The 20,709-nt window shown below is 47.4% G+C and overlaps 1 protein-coding gene across 1 annotated transcript in view; it reads right to left on the reverse strand.

Annotated features, from left to right (window-relative positions):
• Positions 1-5,957: 5,957 nt before the first annotated feature.
• The window catches only part of ABCC11 (ATP binding cassette subfamily C member 11), a 66,701-nt gene continuing 51,949 nt past the window's right edge, over positions 5,958-20,709 (reverse strand). The window contains exons 23-29 of the mRNA XM_033218329.1: positions 19,538-19,627; positions 17,897-18,086; positions 16,230-16,389; positions 11,724-11,802; positions 10,347-10,460; positions 7,708-7,872; positions 5,958-7,578 (exon numbers count right to left, since the gene is read on the reverse strand). Of these exons, the coding sequence (XP_033074220.1) occupies positions 7,486-7,578; positions 7,708-7,872; positions 10,347-10,460; positions 11,724-11,802; positions 16,230-16,389; positions 17,897-18,086; positions 19,538-19,627 (891 nt within the window). The 3' untranslated portion in view covers positions 5,958-7,485. The remainder of the gene's footprint in view (positions 7,579-7,707; positions 7,873-10,346; positions 10,461-11,723; positions 11,803-16,229; positions 16,390-17,896; positions 18,087-19,537; positions 19,628-20,709) is intronic.

Below are 20,709 nucleotides of genomic sequence, written 5' to 3' on the forward strand. Positions count from 1 at the left end.
CTGCTAAAAGAAGGGGTTTGGGTTTTTCACTTTATTTGCCTAATGAACTAAGGCGAGAGATATAAAAGGACTATCAAACAAAGCTGATGTCAAGTGATTTTGGAAAGCAATTTGAAATTTGCATGGACTTTTAAAACAGTAAGTGGAAGAAATAAATGTAAGTAAAGCAATAATAGGATTCGTGAGCCAGAAATACATGCATGCAACAGTCAGAGAACAAGCCCTCTAATAAAGAACAAAAATATTTCACAGCCAGAAAATGTGGGTGCTGGCCTCAGCTCCACCACTTACAGCTTAAAGACCTGAGCAAGCCCCTTGGCTCAGAGAGCTGAGCCTAGGAATTAAAACCTGCCCCCAACACAAGAAAGAATTCTCAAAGAACCCATTCTCAGAATCAGGAAAACTATGCTAATTGCAAACAACTAAATTTTCCATTTAAATGGTTGGGTCACAACAATCTTGTAATAAACCTATTTCTTTCTTTGCATGGGCTGCTAAGGAGCTTAGAGCAAAAACTCAGCCATCTCTAGTAACTGTACACAATCTTATGGCATGCATTTATATGCAATTATATGCGAGGAAGTGCTCTGTTAAGTCTAAATCATGAACACACCCCATATCAGTGAAGGATACTGATGAGTGAGGGGAGGAGGAGGTGGGGAGCATTTCAATGAATGCCACCGAGAGGAACTGAGACCCTCAAATCAGAACAGAAGTTTCCAAATCAGTCCGGTTCTCTCTAGAGTTCGATACCAACCATGAAGTATCTGGGAACCAAGGATTGGCAAGGAACACGGTTATCGAGTCAGCAAAGTGTACTCCTCTTTGCTCTGATGAAACGTAGTTTTGCACTAATGCTACTCAAAGATGCTGCACTGGATGGCAAGCTCTGCATGAGGGGCCATCAGGCACTAGAAATAGAACTTCTGTGAAGGGGCAGCCTCTCTGTCCCGCTGCTCTAAGCAGGCCATGTTGGCTGGTTTGGGGGTGAGGCCTTTATCCCCAGCCCTTACTACTTGCTTTGTCCTTCTCGTTTTCTTCCCTCTCCTGTTTTATTTCGTTTATTTATTTCGTAATTTTATTTTATTTTTGAGATGGAGTTTTTCTCATTGCCCGGGCTGGGGTGCAGTGGCTCAATCTTGGCTCACTGCAACCTCCATCTCCCAAGTTCAAGCAATTCTTCTGCCTCAGCCTCCCTAGTAGCTGTGATTACAGGCACATGCCACCACACCTGGCTGATTTTTGTATTTTTAGTAGGGACGGGGTTTCACCATGTTGGCCAGGCTGGTCTCGAACTCCTGACCTCAGGTGATTAATCTGCCTTGGCCTACCAAAGTGCTGGGATTACAGGCATGAGCCACTGTGCCCAGCCCCCTCTCCTGTTTTAGATTCGAGTTCTAAACCAGCCTATTAAAAGCCAGTGGTGTGGTTGTGGGCAAGGTATCTCCTCTGCCTGGGACATGAGTTTCCTCTAGAAAATCAAAGAGCTGAGTTAAATGCAGGTTCTTCAATTGTTTGTATGCCATAGACCTCTTTCGCATTCTAGTATATTCTCAGAAAAAGTATTTCTACGCATGAGATGAAGTACATAGGATTGCAAAGATAACCAATTATACAGAATGTGCTTATCATAATATGTATAAAATACAGCTGAATATTGTAAGATATATGCTTCTATATTGATGCACTAAGTAATGTGATCTAGCAGAAGGCCTAATGACTATTATAATATCAAAGCATTGATGCATATAAGTGATATTTTGAGACATCTGAAACAATTGAAATGGGATTTGAGAATGTCGCTGATTTCTATTGGTAGCAAGGTCACAGATATTGCTAATAGTATCTATTTGTTGCCCCATCAAGGAAAATACCAAATTTCAATTTGTAAAAATAACGATGTCATTTTTTTCCCATCCAAATTCATAGGTGCCCTGAATCTAGCTAAGAGGTCCATGGACCACAGGCTAAGAGTAGCTGGACTGACGACTTCTAAAATTGCTTCTGACTCTGAAGCGGTTGCATTCCATAGAATTTTCTAAATGATACCAGGGGACAGATTAGGGGACATTTAGGATAATGGGGTGAAATTTTACAGTCTTAACAGCTGGAATCAGAGGATGGGAACCGTTTCTGTTTAGCGACTGCCTTGATCTGTCTCTTGGGGCAGTCAGAGACACCCTAATGACTTGCTTGGCAGGAAAGGGCATTAGAAGGAAGAACTAAACTGCTCTGCGTAAAACGTGTTCAAGAATTGGGAGGTGGGGGCAGGGAGAACACAGAGGGTAATTAGAGAACCAGAAAGGAAACCAGAGCCAGAGCAGGCAGAATGGTGAGGGGCTCCTTAAGAAAGCAGATGGTTGATGTTCAGTTGGAAGTTGTTGACTTGCTGTCAACAACTCTTCTGACCCTGCACTTCATTAAAGTGGTCTACAAAGGAATTAAGGAAAACTGCTGAATTCTCCTGCTAGGTCAGTGCAGTGGAGCAAAGGAGAGGATGGATGGCCTAGTGGGATGCTCAGGAAGGCAAAGTTAAAAGAGGGCATGCACATCAAAGTGCCCGGATGCACAGAGACTTTGGGAAGCACATTGGCATGGGGGCCTGGACCCTTCCTGTCTAGATCATATGGGACACGTGCTCTCAGCTACCCTCTGTGTTCTCGGAGCGCGGGCCAGAGACCAGCAATATCAGCAACATCTGAGCCTTGTTAGAAGGGCAAATTCTTAAGCCCAACCCCAGATCTACTGGATGGAACCATATGAAGTTGGGGTCCAGCGATCTGTGTCTTGCCCTCCAGGCAATTTGGATACTCAAGTTCAAGTTTGAGAACTTCTGCTGTCTGGCGTTATTATTTCCATCATTGCATTCCAGTGTCCCAGTCCCCAGAGAGGTGTATGCAGAATTTCTCCCACACTCAGCCTTGGGGGACCCGCTCTCAGCCTGGGGATAAGAACACTGCCCCTCACTTTGCACTGGAGGGAGCTTTCAGCGCCAGAAAAAGCTCCCAGCCATGGGGAGCTCCCTGCCCCTCCAGGCAACCACTCCCTCCTGGGACCTTTCCAGTGACCCAAACGTCCATGCCTTCTAGGCTGGGGGTGCCCTCTGGAGTCACTTTTCTGAAAGAAGCCCTTCCGGACCGGAAAGACTGAAGTCTGAGTCTTCCCCTCTTCCTGTTGGTGACTTGCACAACATAGTGCTCTGGCCACCATGAAAGTTGGTCTCTGAAGACTGCTTATTTACCAGTTTCTCTTAGAAAATCGTCCAGGGATGCAGACAGAGGGCAGGGCAGGCAGGGCCAGCATGACTGTGGCCTCCTTTGCTCTGCACATCGGCTGCTGTCACTGTGGACCACACTGTTACAGGAAAGGAGCCCCAATCCAGACCCCAAGAGAGGGCTCTCGGATCTCGCGCAAGAACGAATTCAGGGTGCATCCATAGAGTAAAGTGAAAGGAAGTTTATTAAGCAAGTAAAGGGGCTGGGCACGGTGGCTCACGCCTGTAATCCCAGCACTTTGGGAGGTCGAAGTGGGGGGATCATGAGGTCAGGAGAGCAAGACCATCCTGGCCAGCACGGTGAAACCGAGTCTCTACTGTAATACAAAAAATTAGCTGGGCGTGGTGGTGGGCGCCTGTAGTCCCAGCTGCTCAGAAGGCTGGGCAGGGTAATCACTTAAACCCGGGGGGTGGTGAGGAGGGGGTCAGGGGTGGCGCGGAGGTTGCAATGAGCTGAGACCATGCCACTGCACTCCAGCCTGGCGACAGAGCAAGACTCCATCTCAAAACACACAAAAACAAAACAAGTAAAGAAATAAAAGAATGGCTACTCCATAGACAGAGCAGCTATTCCATAGACAGAGCAGTCCCGAGAGCGGCTGGTTGTCCACTTTTATGGTTATTTCTTGATGATATGCTAAACAAGGGGTGGATTATTCATGCCTCCGCTTTTTAGACCATATAGGATAACTTCCTGACGTTGGCATGGCGTTTGTAAACTGTCATGGCACTGGTGGGAGTGGAGCAGTGAAGACAACCAGAGGTCACTCTCATCACCATCTTGGTTTTGGTGGGTTTTAGCTGGCTTCTTTACTGCATCCTGTTTTATCAGCAAGGTCTTTATGACCTGTATCTTGTGCTGACCTCCTATTCCATCCTGTGATTTAGAATGCCTTACCATCTGGGAATGCAGCCCAGTAGGTCCCAGCCTTACTCTACCCAGCCCCTATTCAAGATGGAGTTGCTCTGGTTCAAATGCCTCTGACAACATCACCCCAACTCATGCACAGACTAATGACTCTAGAACCTCTAAGTACTAAAAAAACCATGACCTCCTCTCCACCACCATGGAATTGAAAATAAAAATAATAAACCATCAAATAAATACAACAAAGCACAACAAAGCCCTGCATTCTCTCATTACAATTATTTTAGCATTATTTTTGAAAGACCAAATACCAATTTTTAAATGTTTATCTTAAAACATTTCTGAAACCTGAAAAGGTGAAAAGAATTATTAAAAACCAAAGCCTCATACACTCACCACTCAGCTTAAGGAATAAAATATTACAATATTGGCTGAGTGCAGTGGCTCACACCTATAATCCCAACACTTTGGGAGACCGAGGCAGGCAGAGCACCTGAAGTTAGGAGTTCAAGACCAGCCTGGCCAAATTGGCAAAACCCCATCTCTACTAAAAATACAAAAATTAGCCAGGTGTGGTGGCATGCACCTGTAATTCCAGCTACTCAGGAGGCTGAGGCAGGAGAATCGCTGGAACCAGGAGGCAGTGAGCAGAGAGCGAGCCACTGCACTCCAGCCTTCGCAACAAGAGTGAAACTCCGTCTCTCTCTCTCTCTCTCTCTCTCTCCACACACACACACACACACACACACATCTATTTGTATATGTGCATACATAGATATGCATATATATGTATGTGTGTATATATGTAAAACCAATTTGGTTAAAAAAACTAACGGTATTTTTCAAAAAATTCTGCTTTATTGCTGCTCAGAGTCAATGGTTCTCACATTTTGCTGCTGGAGGTGGGGACGGGGGCAGATGGGATGGGGCCCTGCACACTGAGTGGAAATGGGCTCTATTTCCTGTCCTCTGACTCCAGGGGTCAACACTTTTCTGGCTAATTCTATCCGTGGATCCGCCCAGCTCTGAAGCCCAGTGGGGCCTTCACCGCATTTTTGGGACGAGGCTGCCATCTGCTGGCCGCTCAAGGAAACGACGGCAGCTGCATGTGGCCTGGGGAGGGACCTTGCCTGGCGTGTGATGGAGACATCTCAGTGTGTAGAGAGTTCCCTCACCCGTGACGTGGGCAGTGTCCCACAGCGGCTCTGGGAAGGGACAAACTGGGGAAAGAGAGTCACCCTCAATGGGCAGATGACCAGCAGAGCTGTGACGGGATGGTAGCACATGGGGTTTCCAGGGACACTTCAGGACCCAAAAAAGAGAAAAGCCAGGACTGGGGAGAAGGGAATAACAGACAAAAGGTTTTTTAAGAAAGATGAACCCCCTAGAAGGAGAAGCAGGTGCCACTAGAGAGTCCAGAATGGGGAACAGAAGGTTCAAGCTCCAGGGCGCTGGACTTCCGTTCCATCCAGGGATTGCATCAGCCCCTATAGTAGCTCATTCCTACAGGGATTTGTCTGCTGTTCTCTGCCTTGAACATTCTTTCTTGCCCCAGTCCCCTTCCTCGGAGTAAATGTTTGTTCCGTGCTCGGGTCTCAGTAAACTCTGCCCACACTGCCTCCAGGAAGTCCCCAGGGGCTGCCTTTTCCTCTGCACCCTGTTCCTGCCTATAACCTCAGGTAGCCCTGTTCTGGATCGGCCTGCTTACTTGTTTACAGTTTTACTGTTTACTTACCCTCAGGAGATTCCAAATTCCCTGAGGGCAGGGACGACATTGCATCCCCAGCACCAGTGCAAGCAAGAGAGTGAGAAACCTTGGTTTACTAAATTGATTTTTTATGGCATTTTTGGAAAATCAGACATCATAATCTGGAATAGAAAGGAAAGTACTTTGAAACATATTTTCCCCAACAACAAAGTCTCCCCAGAAGTAAGGTGAAAATGATTGCCTTTTCTATTTATCTATAACCACATGTGGAGGGTGGGGGAGTGAGAACAAGAAAGAGAGAAAACAAATTATTTTATTTTCAGTTGTCATACGTTGTAAGTTATGCTGTCCTTCAGTAAGCAATCACAGTAGACAGCTGCTATTTGGGGTCTGGCCAGCATCCATAGCCATTCTTCCTTCAGGTAGTAAGAGCATCTCAATTTTACTTTGGCAAAAAAACCTCTTCTAGTCTCCATCTATATGATCCAGGGCAGCAAATCCCATCCCCAGGCCCAAGTATGGGCACGTGGCTCAGGCCTGGCAAATCACGGTATGCCAACAGCCTAGCACATGACTGGTCAGGAACAAGCACATGACCCAAGTTGGCCCAGTGAGATTTTACCCTGGAATCATTGAGGCAAGAAGACCTGGGGGTGCCAAGTGTGTAGGACGTGAACCTGGAGCTGCAGGCAACCATATTGCCACCATGAGGCAAGAGAAGGTCAGAAAGTGAAGCCAAACAAAGGAAAGCAGAGCTAGGAGAAGAGAAACAGAGACCTCAAGACAAGCATCTTTTTCATTCTGGCACCCAACCCTGAACTTTTTTTGTACCTTTCTGTTACAAGACCAACAAACTCTTTTTTTTTTTTTTTGCCAAAGTTAGTTTGAAGGAGTCTCTGTTCCTTGCAACTGAACAAGTACTAGCTAACATAAAAAGCAGAATGAAGATGGCTGGGCACAGTGGTTCATGCCCATAACCTCAGCACTTTGGGAGGCCAAGGCAGGCCGATCACTGGAGGTCAGGAGTTCCAGACCAGCCTGGCCAACATGGTGAAACCCTGCCTCTACTAAAAATACAAAAATTAGCCAGGCATAGTGGCACATGCCTGTAATCCTAGCTATTCAGGAGGCTGAGGCAGGAGAATTGCTTAAACCCGGGAGGCAGAGGCTGCAGTGAGCTGAGATTGTGCCACTGCACTCCACCCAGGGCAACAGAGCAACACCCTGTCAAAAAAAAAAAAAAAAGAGAAAGAAAGAAAGAACAAAGAAAGTGACTTTTCCTTAGTTTTATTTTTTACAAAGTCAGTACAGCATTTGCAACACTTCTAACACAGATCAGAAAACGATAAGCTTTTACCTTATTATAAAATTATTCAGCATATAAGTTAAAAGGAGAACCACACGATCACTGAATCCCATGTCTCCAATGGTGCTGGGGTTCTAAGGCTTTGAGAGCCATCAAGTAGCCTGTTCCAGCGTTTCCATCCAGCAATCCCCGCCCCTCCTACATTTACCCCTGCTTCCAGGAGAAGTTATCATCTCCGAACAAGAAGGTCGCAGACTGTGGGCCCTGAAGCTGCACCTGTGTGAACCTCTGAGCTCAGCCACCAGCCTCCATGAAGTCTCCACATCTCCTTATCTCAGTGAAGCAGTGGCTGTGGCCAGGAGGGCTGCGAACAACGACCCAGGCTTCTTCCGCAGGACCTCCGGCCGATCAAACTCTACCACCTGGAGGGTAGAGAAAGGTGAGGGGAGGATCAGGGCACAGCTGAGCTTGTGTCCTTGGAGGACTCAAAGGCATCCGGGGTAGCAGCCTGAGCCCTCATCCTCCCACCAGCCCAGGGACGCAGGCTTCACCTTTCCATTGGCCATAACCAGGATGCGGTCACAGTTGAGCACGGTGGTGACACGGTGGGCAATGATGAGCACGGTGCAGCCCTGGAAGGCTTCACGGATTGTGCGCTGGATCAGGGTGTCCGTCTCTGTGTCAGTGGAGGCTGTGGCTTCATCGATAAGGATGATCTGATGAATACAAAACAGGGGTGAAGACATCTACTTCAGGCCCTACAGACCTGGGGCTTGTCCTGGTTTACCACTAATTCACCAGGGCCCTTCCTCTCCAGGTCTCCATTTCTTTAGCTGGGAAATGTGAGAATTGTGAGTGCAAAGTCCACTCTGATTGCTGATTATCCATTACCTTATGAAGAGAACGTTAGATCTCAACCAGGAGCGAACTGCATTTTGGTGGCCAGAGAATTAAGTTCTTGGAAATGAAAATGGCCCAGTGGCAACTTCTTGTTTTATTAACTGCTTTTCCATTTACCTAAATTAAAGTGGAGCAGTGTTCTCCAAGAAGGGGCAGGCACACACCCCAGGAGGTACATGAGATGATATCTCCAGCATATGGATAAACACTCTTTTTAGTTTAACATTTTTGTATTTATTTCATTAACGATATGCATGAGGAAACTGTAACTCGCACTGAAAGTGTGATTTCACAAATGGCACTGCTTGGGATGAGGCTGTTTTTGAAAACGGAATATCATTAGTAGATCACAGGGTAGGTGGTACCCAGAGATGGTAAAAATCATAGAGTAATGACTCAAATTTGGGAAGCAATACAGAGGAAGCCATTGCTGCACCAAATGGCTATGTAATTGAAATAAGGAAGTGTGAAGTGAAGAAAGTACTACATGCACATTGCAAATTTGTTGTTCATCTCTCGGAAGAAGAGGGGGGAAAGTCCTACCTCTTCTGAAATTTTCCCAAGCTTTGGGTCCCACTGAGCTCTTTTCCCACAGCTCTGACAGTTTGCACCAACATTTTTTGCATTTATCATTAATTAACATGTGTGTTAATTAATTTATTTATCATTAATATGTGTGTGTGTGTGCGCATATGTGTGAGTATGGAGGGGGTGTGTACATATGCATGCATAAGTATGTGTGTACATGTGTGTGCTGCCTCACCTATGTAAGAGAAGGGTTGCCCCAGGCTATCCCACATACTCAAACACCTGAAATTATGGACAAAATATCCAGAAAGCTTCTAGAAGCCCTGTTCCACCAAATTTTTTTAAATATGCAATTTTGCAGCCATAAAAAAGAATGAGTTCATGTCCTTTGCAGGGACATGGATGAAGCTGGAAGTCATAATTCTCAGCAGACTAACACAGGAACAGAAAACCAAACACCACGTGTTCTCACTCACAAGTGGGAGTTGAACAATGAGAACACATGGACACAGGGAGAGGAACATCACACAACGGGGCCTGTCGGGTGGTTGGGGACAAGGAAAAGGAGAGCATTAGGACAAATACCTAATGCATGTGGGTCTTAAAACCTAGATGATGGGTTCATAGGTGCAGCAAACCACCATGTACACCTATGTAACAAACCTGAACGTTCTGCACATGTATCCCAGAACTTAAAGTAAATTTTTAAAAAATGCAATTTTGCCCTGGATCAGCATCTGTCATCCAATTCCCAATTCTAATAAAGATAAAAGGGATGTCCTGCATCCAGGTTTTTAAAAGAGTACACAGTAGGCAATTTTAAAATCAACAAGTTCTAATGTGTTGTGTTTTTCTGAGAAAAGAGAATCATCATTAGGTCTAGTTGGAGACCATTTCAGCTCAGATATAAGGAATCCGGCTATCAGGCAGCCCAGGCTGTGAATCTCATCTACCATGCCTCACCCACACCACAAATACATGTGGAATGGCACTCAGTGAAATGAATAAGCCCATTTTGCATTAATTTTTGTATAAGGTGTAAGGAAGGGATCCAGTTTCAGCTTTCTACATATGGCTAGCCAGTTTTCCCAGCACCATTTATTAAACAGGGAATCCTTTCCCCATTTCTTGTTTTTGTCAGGTTTGTCAAAGATTAGATGGTTGTAGATGCGTGGAAATAATTAAGAAAATGTGGCACATATACACCATGGAATACTATGCAGCCATAAAAAAGGATGAGTTCAACGTCTTTGTAGGGACATGGATGAAGCTGGAAACCATCATTCTCAGCAAATTATCGCAAGGACAGAAAACCAAACACTGCACATTCTCACCTGTTCTCACTCATAGGTGGGAATTGAACAATGAGAACATTTGGACACAGGTTGGGGAACACCACACACTGGGGCCTGTCATGAGGTGGTGGGAGGCAGGAGGGATAGCATTAGGAGATATACTTAATGTAAATGACGAGTTAATGGGTGCAGCACACCAACATGGCACATGTATACATAGGTAACAAACCTGCACATTGTGCACGTATACCCTAGAACTTAAAGTATAATTTTAAAAAAAAAAGAGGAAAAAAGAAATGAATAAGCCCTTTGGATTCCGTTGTTGTTGTTGTTGTTGTTGTTGTTGTTAAGACATAGAGTACAGAGCCCAGTGTCCCATGGTAGTGAAGGGAGAAGGAACCGGTGTGGCTTCCCTCATCATGGGTAGTCTGTGGCTTCCCCTGGCCACACAGCAGTGGTGGCCTCACCTTGGAGTTGCGAAGCACAGCCCGAGCAATGCAGAGCAGCTGCCTCTCCCCCACAGAGAAGTTTCCACCATTGTCCACCACATCCGTATGCAGCTTTTTGGGGAGCTTTGAGATCTGCGATGTGGGAAGAAGAGACAACATAACCTGGAAGCCACTGTGGGGTGAGACCCAACCTGACCTCATCAGTCTCCCGCTATTTTGGAAGCCACTGTGAGGTGAGACCCATCCTGACCTCATCAGTGTCCCGCTATTTTGGAAGCCACTGTGGGGTGAGACCCAACATGACCTCATTGGTGTCCCGCTATTTTGGAAGCCACTGTGGAATGAGACCCAACCTGACCTCATCGGTCTCCCGCTATTTTGGAAGCCACTGTGGGGTGAGACCCAACCTGACCTCATCAGTGTCCCGCTATTTTGGAAGCCACTGTGGGGTGAGACCCAACCTGACCTCATCAGTGTCCCGCTATTTTGGAGGCCACTGTGGGGTGAGACCCAACCTGACCTCATCAGTGTCCCGCTATTTTGGAGGCCACTGTGGGGTGAGACCCAACCTGACCTCATCAGTGTCCCGCTATTTTGGAGGCCACTGTGGGGTGAGACCCAACCTGACCTCATCAGTGTCCCGCTATTTTGGAGGACACTGTGGGGTGAGACCCAACCTGACCTCATCAGTGTCCCACTATTTTGGAAGCCACTGTAGGGTGAGACCCAACCTGACCTCATCAGTGTCCCACTATTTTGGAAGCCACTGTGGGGTGAGACCCATCCTGACTTTGTCAGTCTCCCACTGTATTGGCAACACTCCCCTCCTCTCTCTATGCTCCAGCCTCTGTCTTCTTGCTCTTTAACCGTGCCTTGCTCGCTCTCATCTCTAGGCCTTTGCATACACTATCTCCTGTGCCCAGAATGTCCTCTCAAAAGATCTTTCACCAGCTGCCCCTCAGTTCTTGGTCTCAGCTCAGCTGTCACCTGTTTAAAGAGACCTTGCCTGGTCACCCAGTTGAAAGGAACTGCTCCTGCACTGAAGTTTCTATGCGTCTCATTACTACCTATACAGCCCTCACCAGTATCTGAAAGTATCTCCTGCATTTACTTGTTGCCTTTATCTCTCATTGAATGTACGTTCCAGGAGGACAAAGACCTCATCTGCCTTGTCTTTGCTGTGCCCCTGAGCCTAGAACAGTGTCTGGCACACGGTTGGTGTCTGAGTGCCATCAGCCTTGACTTAGGAATGCCAAGTCATCTTATCTCCATGAGAGGATGCATCCATGACCTGAAGCAGCAGCAGCTGGCACACCACATGAGGGGAGCCCACAGGAGCGGGCCCCCATGGGCAATGTAGACTTAGATCAAGACTTGGGCCTTGGAGCTACTTACGGCCTTGGTCAGTAATGTCCTCTCCAAGGCATCCCAGATCTCCTGGTCGGTGTGACGGTCAAAGGGATCTAGGTTGAATCTGCCATATGAGAGAAAGAGAAGTGTTCAACAACATCATCCAGCCTTTGAACACTCATTTATATGCCCAGTGAATGACCAAGAATGTTTAGAACTGGATTATGGGGTTTAGGGAAATGCATGGAACCACCACGAATGGAGATTTCCTGTGCCTCCCAGCACCTGTTCCTTCTGCAGGCAGCAGCCCCGGGTTTTGTTTAGGGGCCACCTCCTCCCCAATCCCCCAGCCCATGTGTTCCAAAGTGGGCTCCGCCATCCACTCCAGATGGAGCGAAGGGCTCAAGGATAAGCCAATCGACATACAGCAATCGCTGGCCACAGTGCTTAGCTCAGGGTGGGAAAGTAACCAACCAGAGTGTATCTCAGGACTTTTCAGGCTACCATGGGAGAAGAGACGTGTGGAGAGATTGCAACCATCCTCCCACAGGAGTGGGACACATGGAGCTCCCCAGGGACGTCATGTGGAGTTGAGAATGAAGCAAGACAATGCTAGGGGAAAACTGGGCCCTGGAACTCAGCCTTGGCCTCCCCATTATCATGCATGAGTCATTAGAGGCCACTTTTGCTTAAGCCATTTGGGTTTTGTTTTATTTTGTGATAGAAAGTACATAATATTTGTCATTTTAACCACTTATAAGTGTATGATTCAGCAGCATTAAATACATTAATAATGCCATGTAACCATTACCACTATTTATATCAAAACCTTTTTCATCATTGTGCTGGGTATGGTGGTTCACACCTGTAATCACAGCACTTTGGGAGGCTGAGGTGGGCGGATCACCTGAGGTCAGGACTTTGAGACCAGCCTGGCCAACATGGTGAAACCCCACTCCACTAAAAATACAAAAATTAGCCAGGCATGGTGATGCGAGCCTGTAGTCCCAGTTACTTAGGAGGCTGAGACAGAAGAATCACTTAAACCCAGGAGGTGGAGGTTGCAGTGAGCTGAGATGGTGTCACTGCACTCTAGCCTGGGTGACAGAATGAGACTCGGTCTCAAAACAAAACAAAACAAAACTTTTTCATTATCCCCAACAAAAACTCCATACCCATTAAATAATCTCTCCCCTCCCCACCAGCCCCTGGTAACTTCTATTCTACTTTCCATCGATATGGATTTGCCTATTCCAGCTACCTCATATAAGTGGAATCATGTAGCATGTGTCCTTCTGTCCGGCATCTTTTACTTCGTGTCCATCCATGTTGTAGCATGTATCATTTCCCTTCTTTTTAAAGCTGCATAATACTCCATTGTATGGCTATACCACATTTTGTTTTTCCATTATCTGCTTATAGATGTATGGCTTGTTTCCACCTTCTGGTTACTGTGAGTAGGGCTGCCCTAAACACTAGTGTACACATATGGGTTGAAGTCTCTGCTTTCAACACTTTGGGATATACAACTAGAAGTAAAATTCCTGGATAACATAGTAATTCTATGTTTCACATTTTTTGTTTGTTTGTTTTTGAGACACTCTGTCAGCCTCTGTCGATGAGGCTGGAGTGCAGTGGTGAAAACACAGCTCACTACAGCCTTGACCTCTTGGGCTCAAGCAAGTACCCTGCCTCAAGTCTCCTGAGTAGCTGGAATCGCAAGCACAGACCACCATGCCCAGCTAATTTTTGTTTATCTTTTTGAGGAACTGCCAAATTGTTTTCCATGATATCTGCACAATTTTACATCCCCACTGGCAACGCACGAGAGTTTCCATTTTTCCACATCCTTGTTAACACTTGCTATTTACCTTTTATTATTGTTATAGCCATTTTAGTGGGTGTGAAGTGGTAGCTCATTGTGGTGGGGCTGGAGTTTCTGTTTCTTGCAGTGAAAAGAATCCTAAGATCCAGGTAACTGACAGGAGAGAGGGAATCTATCTGGACTTTACACCCAGCAAGCTTTACGCTTGCATCTGGAACAGGCAGCAAGTGTCTATACACTTGTCTATACAGCAAGTGTCTATACACTTCCCTGCTATTACACTGCATATACACTTGTCTATACAGCAAGTGTCTATACACTTCCCTGCTATTCAGCCGCGCAGCCCTGAGTGAAACCTGTCAACCTCTGCTTTATCCTTCCCCAGTTGTGCTGGCCACACATATCTTGTGTGTAGGGCTAATGTGTACTAAAGAAGTGGCAAGTCTTATTTGCATGACATTTGATGTCTCCAAAGCACTTTCATAGATGGATTATTTGACATTTTCTCCTCCATGAGATGAGTATACCCTTTTCTTATCAGTTTTAAATAGCTTGTACAAGGTCGTGACACAAGCCAGTATGAGAGCCAGGCTGACATCAAAGACACTCAGAGAGACGCTTAAGGGTAGAGCCTTAAGTTCTAAGGTACGATTTCAAGTCCACATTTCTTTCTGCAGCAAGAGGTGCGCAGAATATCGCAAGTTATGGGTTTAGAACACCTAGGGTTATATCTCATCTTCACCATTTCTCTGTGTGTCCTTAAACAAGTCCCCTTCCTCTCTAAGTTCTGTGCCTTCATCTGTAAAATGGGGATAATGAAAGGGCCTCACAGGGTTGTTGGGAGAGTTAAATTAGACAGTATACTAAAGCATTCGGTTGGCACATATAAATGCTCAATAAATTATTTATATGTTTGTTTTTTAATAGAGTCAGGGTCTTGCTGTGTTGTCCAGGTTGGAGCACAGTGGCTATTCACAGGCATAGTCATAGTTAAGTTCATATTTTTGCTACTCTTCATGCCAATGCACAGGAGATTTGGCCACAGTCTCCTGTAATACAGAAATCCATCACTAAATGTCTTATCATTCCCCTAACACGACCATTTTGTTATTGTTGTTGTTGTTGCTGCTGCTGTTTTTTTTTGCGGGGGGGGGCGTTGAGACAGAGTTTCCTTCAGTTGCCCAGGCTGGAGTGCAGTAGCGTGATCTCGGCTCACTGTAACCTCCACCTCCCGGGCTCACGCGGTTCTCGTGCCTCAGCCTCCCGAGTAGCTGGGATTACAGACATGCACCACCACGTCTGGCTAAGTTTTGTATTTTTAGTAGAGACAGGGTTTTGCCATGTTGGCCAGGCTGGTCTCAAACTCTGGACCTCAAGTGATCCGCCTGCCTTGGCCTCCCAAAGTTCTGGGATTACAGGCATGAGCTACCATGCCCCGCCTCACAACCCAGTCATTTTGAAACTCTGTGTCTGTGCACATATTGTTCCCTCTCCTTGAAAAGAGTTTCTCTCCTATTTCTGCCTGGCAAGCTCCTACTTAGCTTTCAAGACCCTGATCAAATGTCCCCTCCTCTGGGAAGCCTTTCTGGATTCACTCAGGCAGTGACTCATCCCACTCTGACTTAGCAATTACCTCTTCATATTGTGATTTATTGGGTCTTACCCCTGTACAAAACCATCTTCCCCACCCACACTGCGAGCTCCTGCTGGGGGAGCAGGGGAAATGCACATTCACTAAACTGGCTGCAGTCCCTAGCACAGTGTCTGGACCAGGCAGAAGCTCAGAAAAGGCAAGTTAAATGGGTGGAAGGATGAATGAAGGAATGAATGAATGAAGCTCTGGGGCCCAGTTTATCCTCCTGGCTCTAAGAATTCTCCTTAAATATCACAAAACATGGGGGACCTAGCCTGCTTTTTAGTGCATCTGTCTTCCTCAGTCCCCATGCCTTTATGTTTCCTCCCAGATAAACTGCATTGTCAGTAGGAGACTAATCTGGATAAAGCTTTGTCCCTGAGTTGACTTTTGAGGACATGGAAAGTGTAGTGAAGATGGTGGAAGATCTGGTTCTGTCTGCTTCACTGACTGGGCTGCCTGGATTTTTCTCACTTCACCCTTGTCCAGAACGTGTACCATTGAAGCAGCACTTCCTAAAAACGTCCCCAGGGGCTCTGCCCAGTGCACAGAGAGAATAAGCCACATCTGGACAAGAAAGAATATGGTAGCCTGAGTCCAAATGCTTAATGGTGTAGTGAAATCTGACCAATCCCATCAGGGTTTTGTTTCTGTTGTTTGTTTGTTTGTTTTTTAATAGAGTCAGGGTCTTGCTGTGTTGCCCAGGTTGGAGCACAGTGGCTATTCACAGGCATAGTCATAGTGTACTACAGCCCTGAGCTCCTGGGCTCAAGCGATCCTCCTGCCTCAGCCTCCCAAATAGCTGGAACTACAGCTGTGCACCACCATGCCCATCCAGTTTCTAAAAAATAAAAATAAGCTTTGTTTCTGCATAGAACATTATGGTTTACAAAGTGCTCTTATATATATTGAGGCCTCATTTAATCCTCAACAGTACTTCAGTGAAGTAAGCCTGGTAGGCATGAGTGGCCCAGCAGGCCAAGGAGGCCTGGAAATCGGGGCATTGGTCACCAGCTCACTATAGGCAGCCCAATGCTGGAATCCTCATCCTGTGACCTCCCTCCCGCAGGCTGCCTGCTGACCGAGCACTCACTTGATGGTTCCCGAGAGCAGCACCGGATCTTGAGGGATCACTGAGAGCTTGGACCGCAAGTCCTCCAGGCCGATGCTGCAAATGTCCACGCCGTCAATGAGAATCCGGCCTGCCATGGGCTCCACCAGGCGGAAGAGAGCCATGCCCAAGGAGGACTTCCCTGTGGGGCAAGAAACGAGCAGGGCCTCAGTTTCCTGCATCTGCACTAGTGGAAGCACAGGTCACACCTGGCGATCGCACCTGACCCACTGCCCTCCATGGCCCATTCTTCATTGTTGTGAGCCCTGAAAGGGTAGGAGAGGGCTGGTGGCAGCTTCTTACAGCCTGGGTCAGAGGGCACACGTGGGGCCCCTGGATCAAAGCCAGCCCACAGACATGTTTTGTTTCATACACACAATGTTAGGGTTACTTTGTAATTCCTTGACAGCATTTTAAAAAATCCTAGATATAAAAATGCAAATTGTATGTTTCTCTTGAAACTTAGTAGAACTGGCAACACTGGACCCATATGCCCCCCAGGCAACAGCTCAACTGGAGCTGAGCATGGCCGCTTGGTTGAGACACAGTGGCGTTCTCCAGTCACCATCCGCCCTCCCCAGCCCCCGTAGGTCACACCGAGACCCATGGCACTCAGTTATGTCACCTGCCAGGCTCCAAAGCATTGGAGGTTTCAACCCTGTTCTCAAAGATAAGCTCTGTGAGGGTAGAAGCTGTGTGTCTTCTTTACCTGTAGGTTCCCAGGCACATAGTAGGTGCTCATAAATACCTATTGAATGAATATAGTCAGTAGGGTCAGAATCTACTGAGAGCTTCTCTCTGCCAGACCCTGGCCCTCTCAGGGTTTCCACCAATCGGCAGGTGGAAAATAGCAAGAGAAGAACACCCAAAAGAACGTAAGTGGAAGCTCTTCACCCTGCAGTGCGCGAGTGCTGAGGAGACAGAGACCAGGAAGGCTCTCATCATCCATGGGACCTCCTGGAGGAGGCAGCTCTGGAGTGTCCAGGGGTGGGGGACAGGGGACAAGAACCAAGTCTGAACAGTAGCTTTCAAACAATGCAAAGAAGCAGAGGGAGGGGGACTTGGGCCAGATCTCCCAGAAGTGACAGGAGAGGAAGACAGGGAGAGAAACTGAGGAGGAGAAAGGAAACTGGGAGAGGAAAGAGGAGGAGACAGAGGCTGATGAGAGCAGTCCAGGAAGGGGGTGGGGAGGGAGGAAAAGGGGAGTCTGGATTTAACTCCTGTCCTGCTCTTCATCCTGGCAGTGCCCTGCACTGCCACTCCAAAAGTGCTCCTGCCCGGACCCTACACACCTCAGCTTAAGCAGTGGGCTCAGAGCCCAGGTATCCACAGCCTGGTACCACTGGCCCCATTATTCTGCATAACACCACCCTGTTTATTTTCTCCCTGGCAGCCACCGCAGCCTGCAGCTGTCATATTTCTGTCTTTATTTGCTGGTCTATTTAACATCTCTCTCCTCCACTGGAATCCCATGATCACAGGGACCTTGGGTTTTGCTCACCAGTGTTTGTCTAGCACAGGAACCAGCACAGCGTGAGGACCTAATACATATTTGGGGGATGACTGAGCAAACACATGCCCCCAAATAGGTCTAGTGCCGAAAGGGCAAAGGAGGAGCCAGGGATGCTCCCCCAGGAAGCTCAGCTCACCAGAGCCCGTCCTTCCCACGATGCCCACCACTTCGTTGCTGCGGATGGTCAGGTTGACGCCGTGAAGCACAGTGGGTGTGTTGTCTCTGTATTTCATGTGATAATCCTGAAATGTGATTTCCCCATGCTGTGGCCACCCCTGTGGACAACTTGTGCCTTCCATATGTAAAGGAGCTTCAGAGACACACATCTTGTTTTTGAAGAAAGAAAAAGAAATCAATAGTTATCATCCATCTCGGCCCATCCCCTGCAGGCCTGCCAGCCTCCCACTGTAGGGGGTGTGACCCACCCCAGCCTGCCCTGCGCCAAGGTCAAGCCCCCCGCTGTGTAATCAGAGGAACACCTCCCACCCTCCATGCCCTAAAACACACAAAATTTTCCCCAGAAGAGTGAGAAACCTGCATAGCTAATTCCCTTGTTATTAACATATAGCAATGTTCCTGATTTACTGTGTGACTCTAAAGAAATAGAATCCAAGGTAAAGAGAGTAAAGGCAGCAGAGACTCACCCCTTTGGGGGGTTTCATAGCTCAGAGCCCTTGCGGAGACTTAATGTCTCTCTATCCTCATCCTATGAGACAGGCCTTTTTAGAGGCATTTACCAGGTGAGGAGATAGAGGATCCAACAACTTAAGATCAAAAACCTACTTAAGATAAGTTCCACAACTTACTTAAGATCACACAGTTTCAGGTTGGAACTCAAACCCAGATCTACAAGTGCAGTTGTGTGTGTTGAGAGGAAAGAACACTGGAGAAGTTGGATCTGACCACCTGGCTGCAAGCCACAGCTCTCCACGCTGGTGCCGTGTCACAGTAGCATCCTGGGCAGGAAATCAGGGCCCTACGATTCTTAAATTCCACTTATGCAAGGGGGCAGGAGACCTGGTTTGCAGAGGGCTCTGCCAGCCCCAGCCTGTGTGATCTTAAGCAAATGTTCTGCCTGGGCCAACTTCGGTTTCCTTGTCTGAAAAATGTGGATAATCCTTCAATCAACCTGATAAAATTATTCCATGATCCCATGAGATAATCTAGATAAAAAGCTTAGTGCCATGCTGGCCCGTAGAAAGGTCTCAATCACAATAATAAAGAACATGATGGAGCCTCACTACGGGTCAGGCAGTGTGCTACGCGCTTTACGTGTTATATCATTTCAACTTTGTGATAATCTGGCAAAGTGATGCTATCGTCTTTTTCATTTCAGAGATGGGTAAAAGAGTTTGAATAAGTTGCCCAGGTTATTCCAATGATTCAAATGATAAAGCTTAGACTTGAACCCAGGAAATCTGGCTACAGAATCTGTGCTCTTAACCACCACGACATAAATGGAAGCAATAATAGGAACAAAGATTATTGTCATCATTATTATTGCACCAGGCAAACCTCTCATTTCTAAGAGGAGCAGATGATCTCCTCTTCCCCCTAGGAATGCTGTGAGGGATGTGGACAAAGTGAGCAGACAGGTGTGGAAGAGCTTCAGCAAGATGGTCAACAAAAGTCTGGGGAAGACGGGGAGGAAGGGCCAGGAGCCTGGTGTTTCCTGGGATGGTTTCAGGGCTCTGAGGTCACTGGGGCTTGTAGAGGTCACAGAAGTCATGCCCCAACTTGCATAGCTCCCCACACCAGACCCAGACCTGAATCACACCTTCATGTACTGCAGCATCCTCTCTGCAGCCATGAAGTATGCCTCTGTCTCCACGCTAGTCCGGGCAGTGGCCTGGAAGGTGGACGCCAGCTGGAAGGAAGGAGAAGAGTTGGGGGTCAAGAGGCTGCTGGGGTGTGCTGAGGCTCTTCAATGCTCCTGACAACCACTGATTGCCATTGCCCCTGAGTGACCCCTGAAACTAAGATAATTTTCCTAGCAAGAATGCAGTAGAGGCCCCTGGTGCCCCCTCAGCCCACTTCTGAGTTTAGCTGCAGCTGAAATGGGCAATTCTGGGGGAGAACCTCCCCAGACACTGTTCCACCTCAAGTGCCCTCTGTATGTCTTTCTGCTCAAGACCTCTGCCCACATCACAGCAACCACCTAGCCTGTGCATGAGGGCATCCCAGAAACCCAGGAGACTTAAGGCTACTGAGAATGAACTTTGACTGATGGGGAACAAGAGCTAGCAGAGATAAATGCTCCCATCTCCCAGCCTTTGAGGGCATGGTCCTGGGAATATCCCATATGCTCCTCAGGAGATCCCAGGACAGTTGAGCCCCAGTGACATAGAACAGGGACCCCAATGTCACACTTCCATGATGACTTCCTCCTTCCCTGTCTCACTTTTCTGCTCCCTCAATCCTGGTTCCTGGTAGCACCTCCCAAATAAGCTGCCCACACCCAAGTACCTGTCTCAGGTCCTGCCTTCAGGGAAACCCAGGCTAGAGGAGTGAGGGACTCTTGGGAATTGGGGGTACCAAAAATAAGGAAACTGAGACTCCAAAAGAAGAAATTATATTCATAGAAACATCTAGAAGCTGGAGGCAGAGCTGGGGTTGGAGCCCCCATCTATAACCTCAATTACCCTGGCCCAAGAAATGGGCAAACAGGACGTGCAGGGGGTGCTGCGTAACACATTCATCTACATTCATTCAACAAACTGGTGGATGGCTCTGTGCCAGGAGCTGGACCAGGCTCCATGTCCCAAAATGTGGCAGATGTAGGCCTGCCCTCAAGGAGCTCCCAGCTGGATGGAAAGGCAGACAAGGCAACTAAGAATAAAGTGCAGAGGGGTGCACTCCACAACGGAGAAGCCCTGGAGTTCCACTGGGATGCACAGGAGGGGTCCTGGATGAGAGCACAGGGAAGGATTCCAGGAAGAGTCAGTCCTA

This window comes from Trachypithecus francoisi, unplaced genomic scaffold (genome assembly GCF_009764315.1).
Source record: "Trachypithecus francoisi isolate TF-2019V2 unplaced genomic scaffold, Tfra_2.0 Lachesis_group10, whole genome shotgun sequence".
NCBI classification, from domain to species: Eukaryota; Metazoa; Chordata; class Mammalia; order Primates; family Cercopithecidae; genus Trachypithecus; species Trachypithecus francoisi.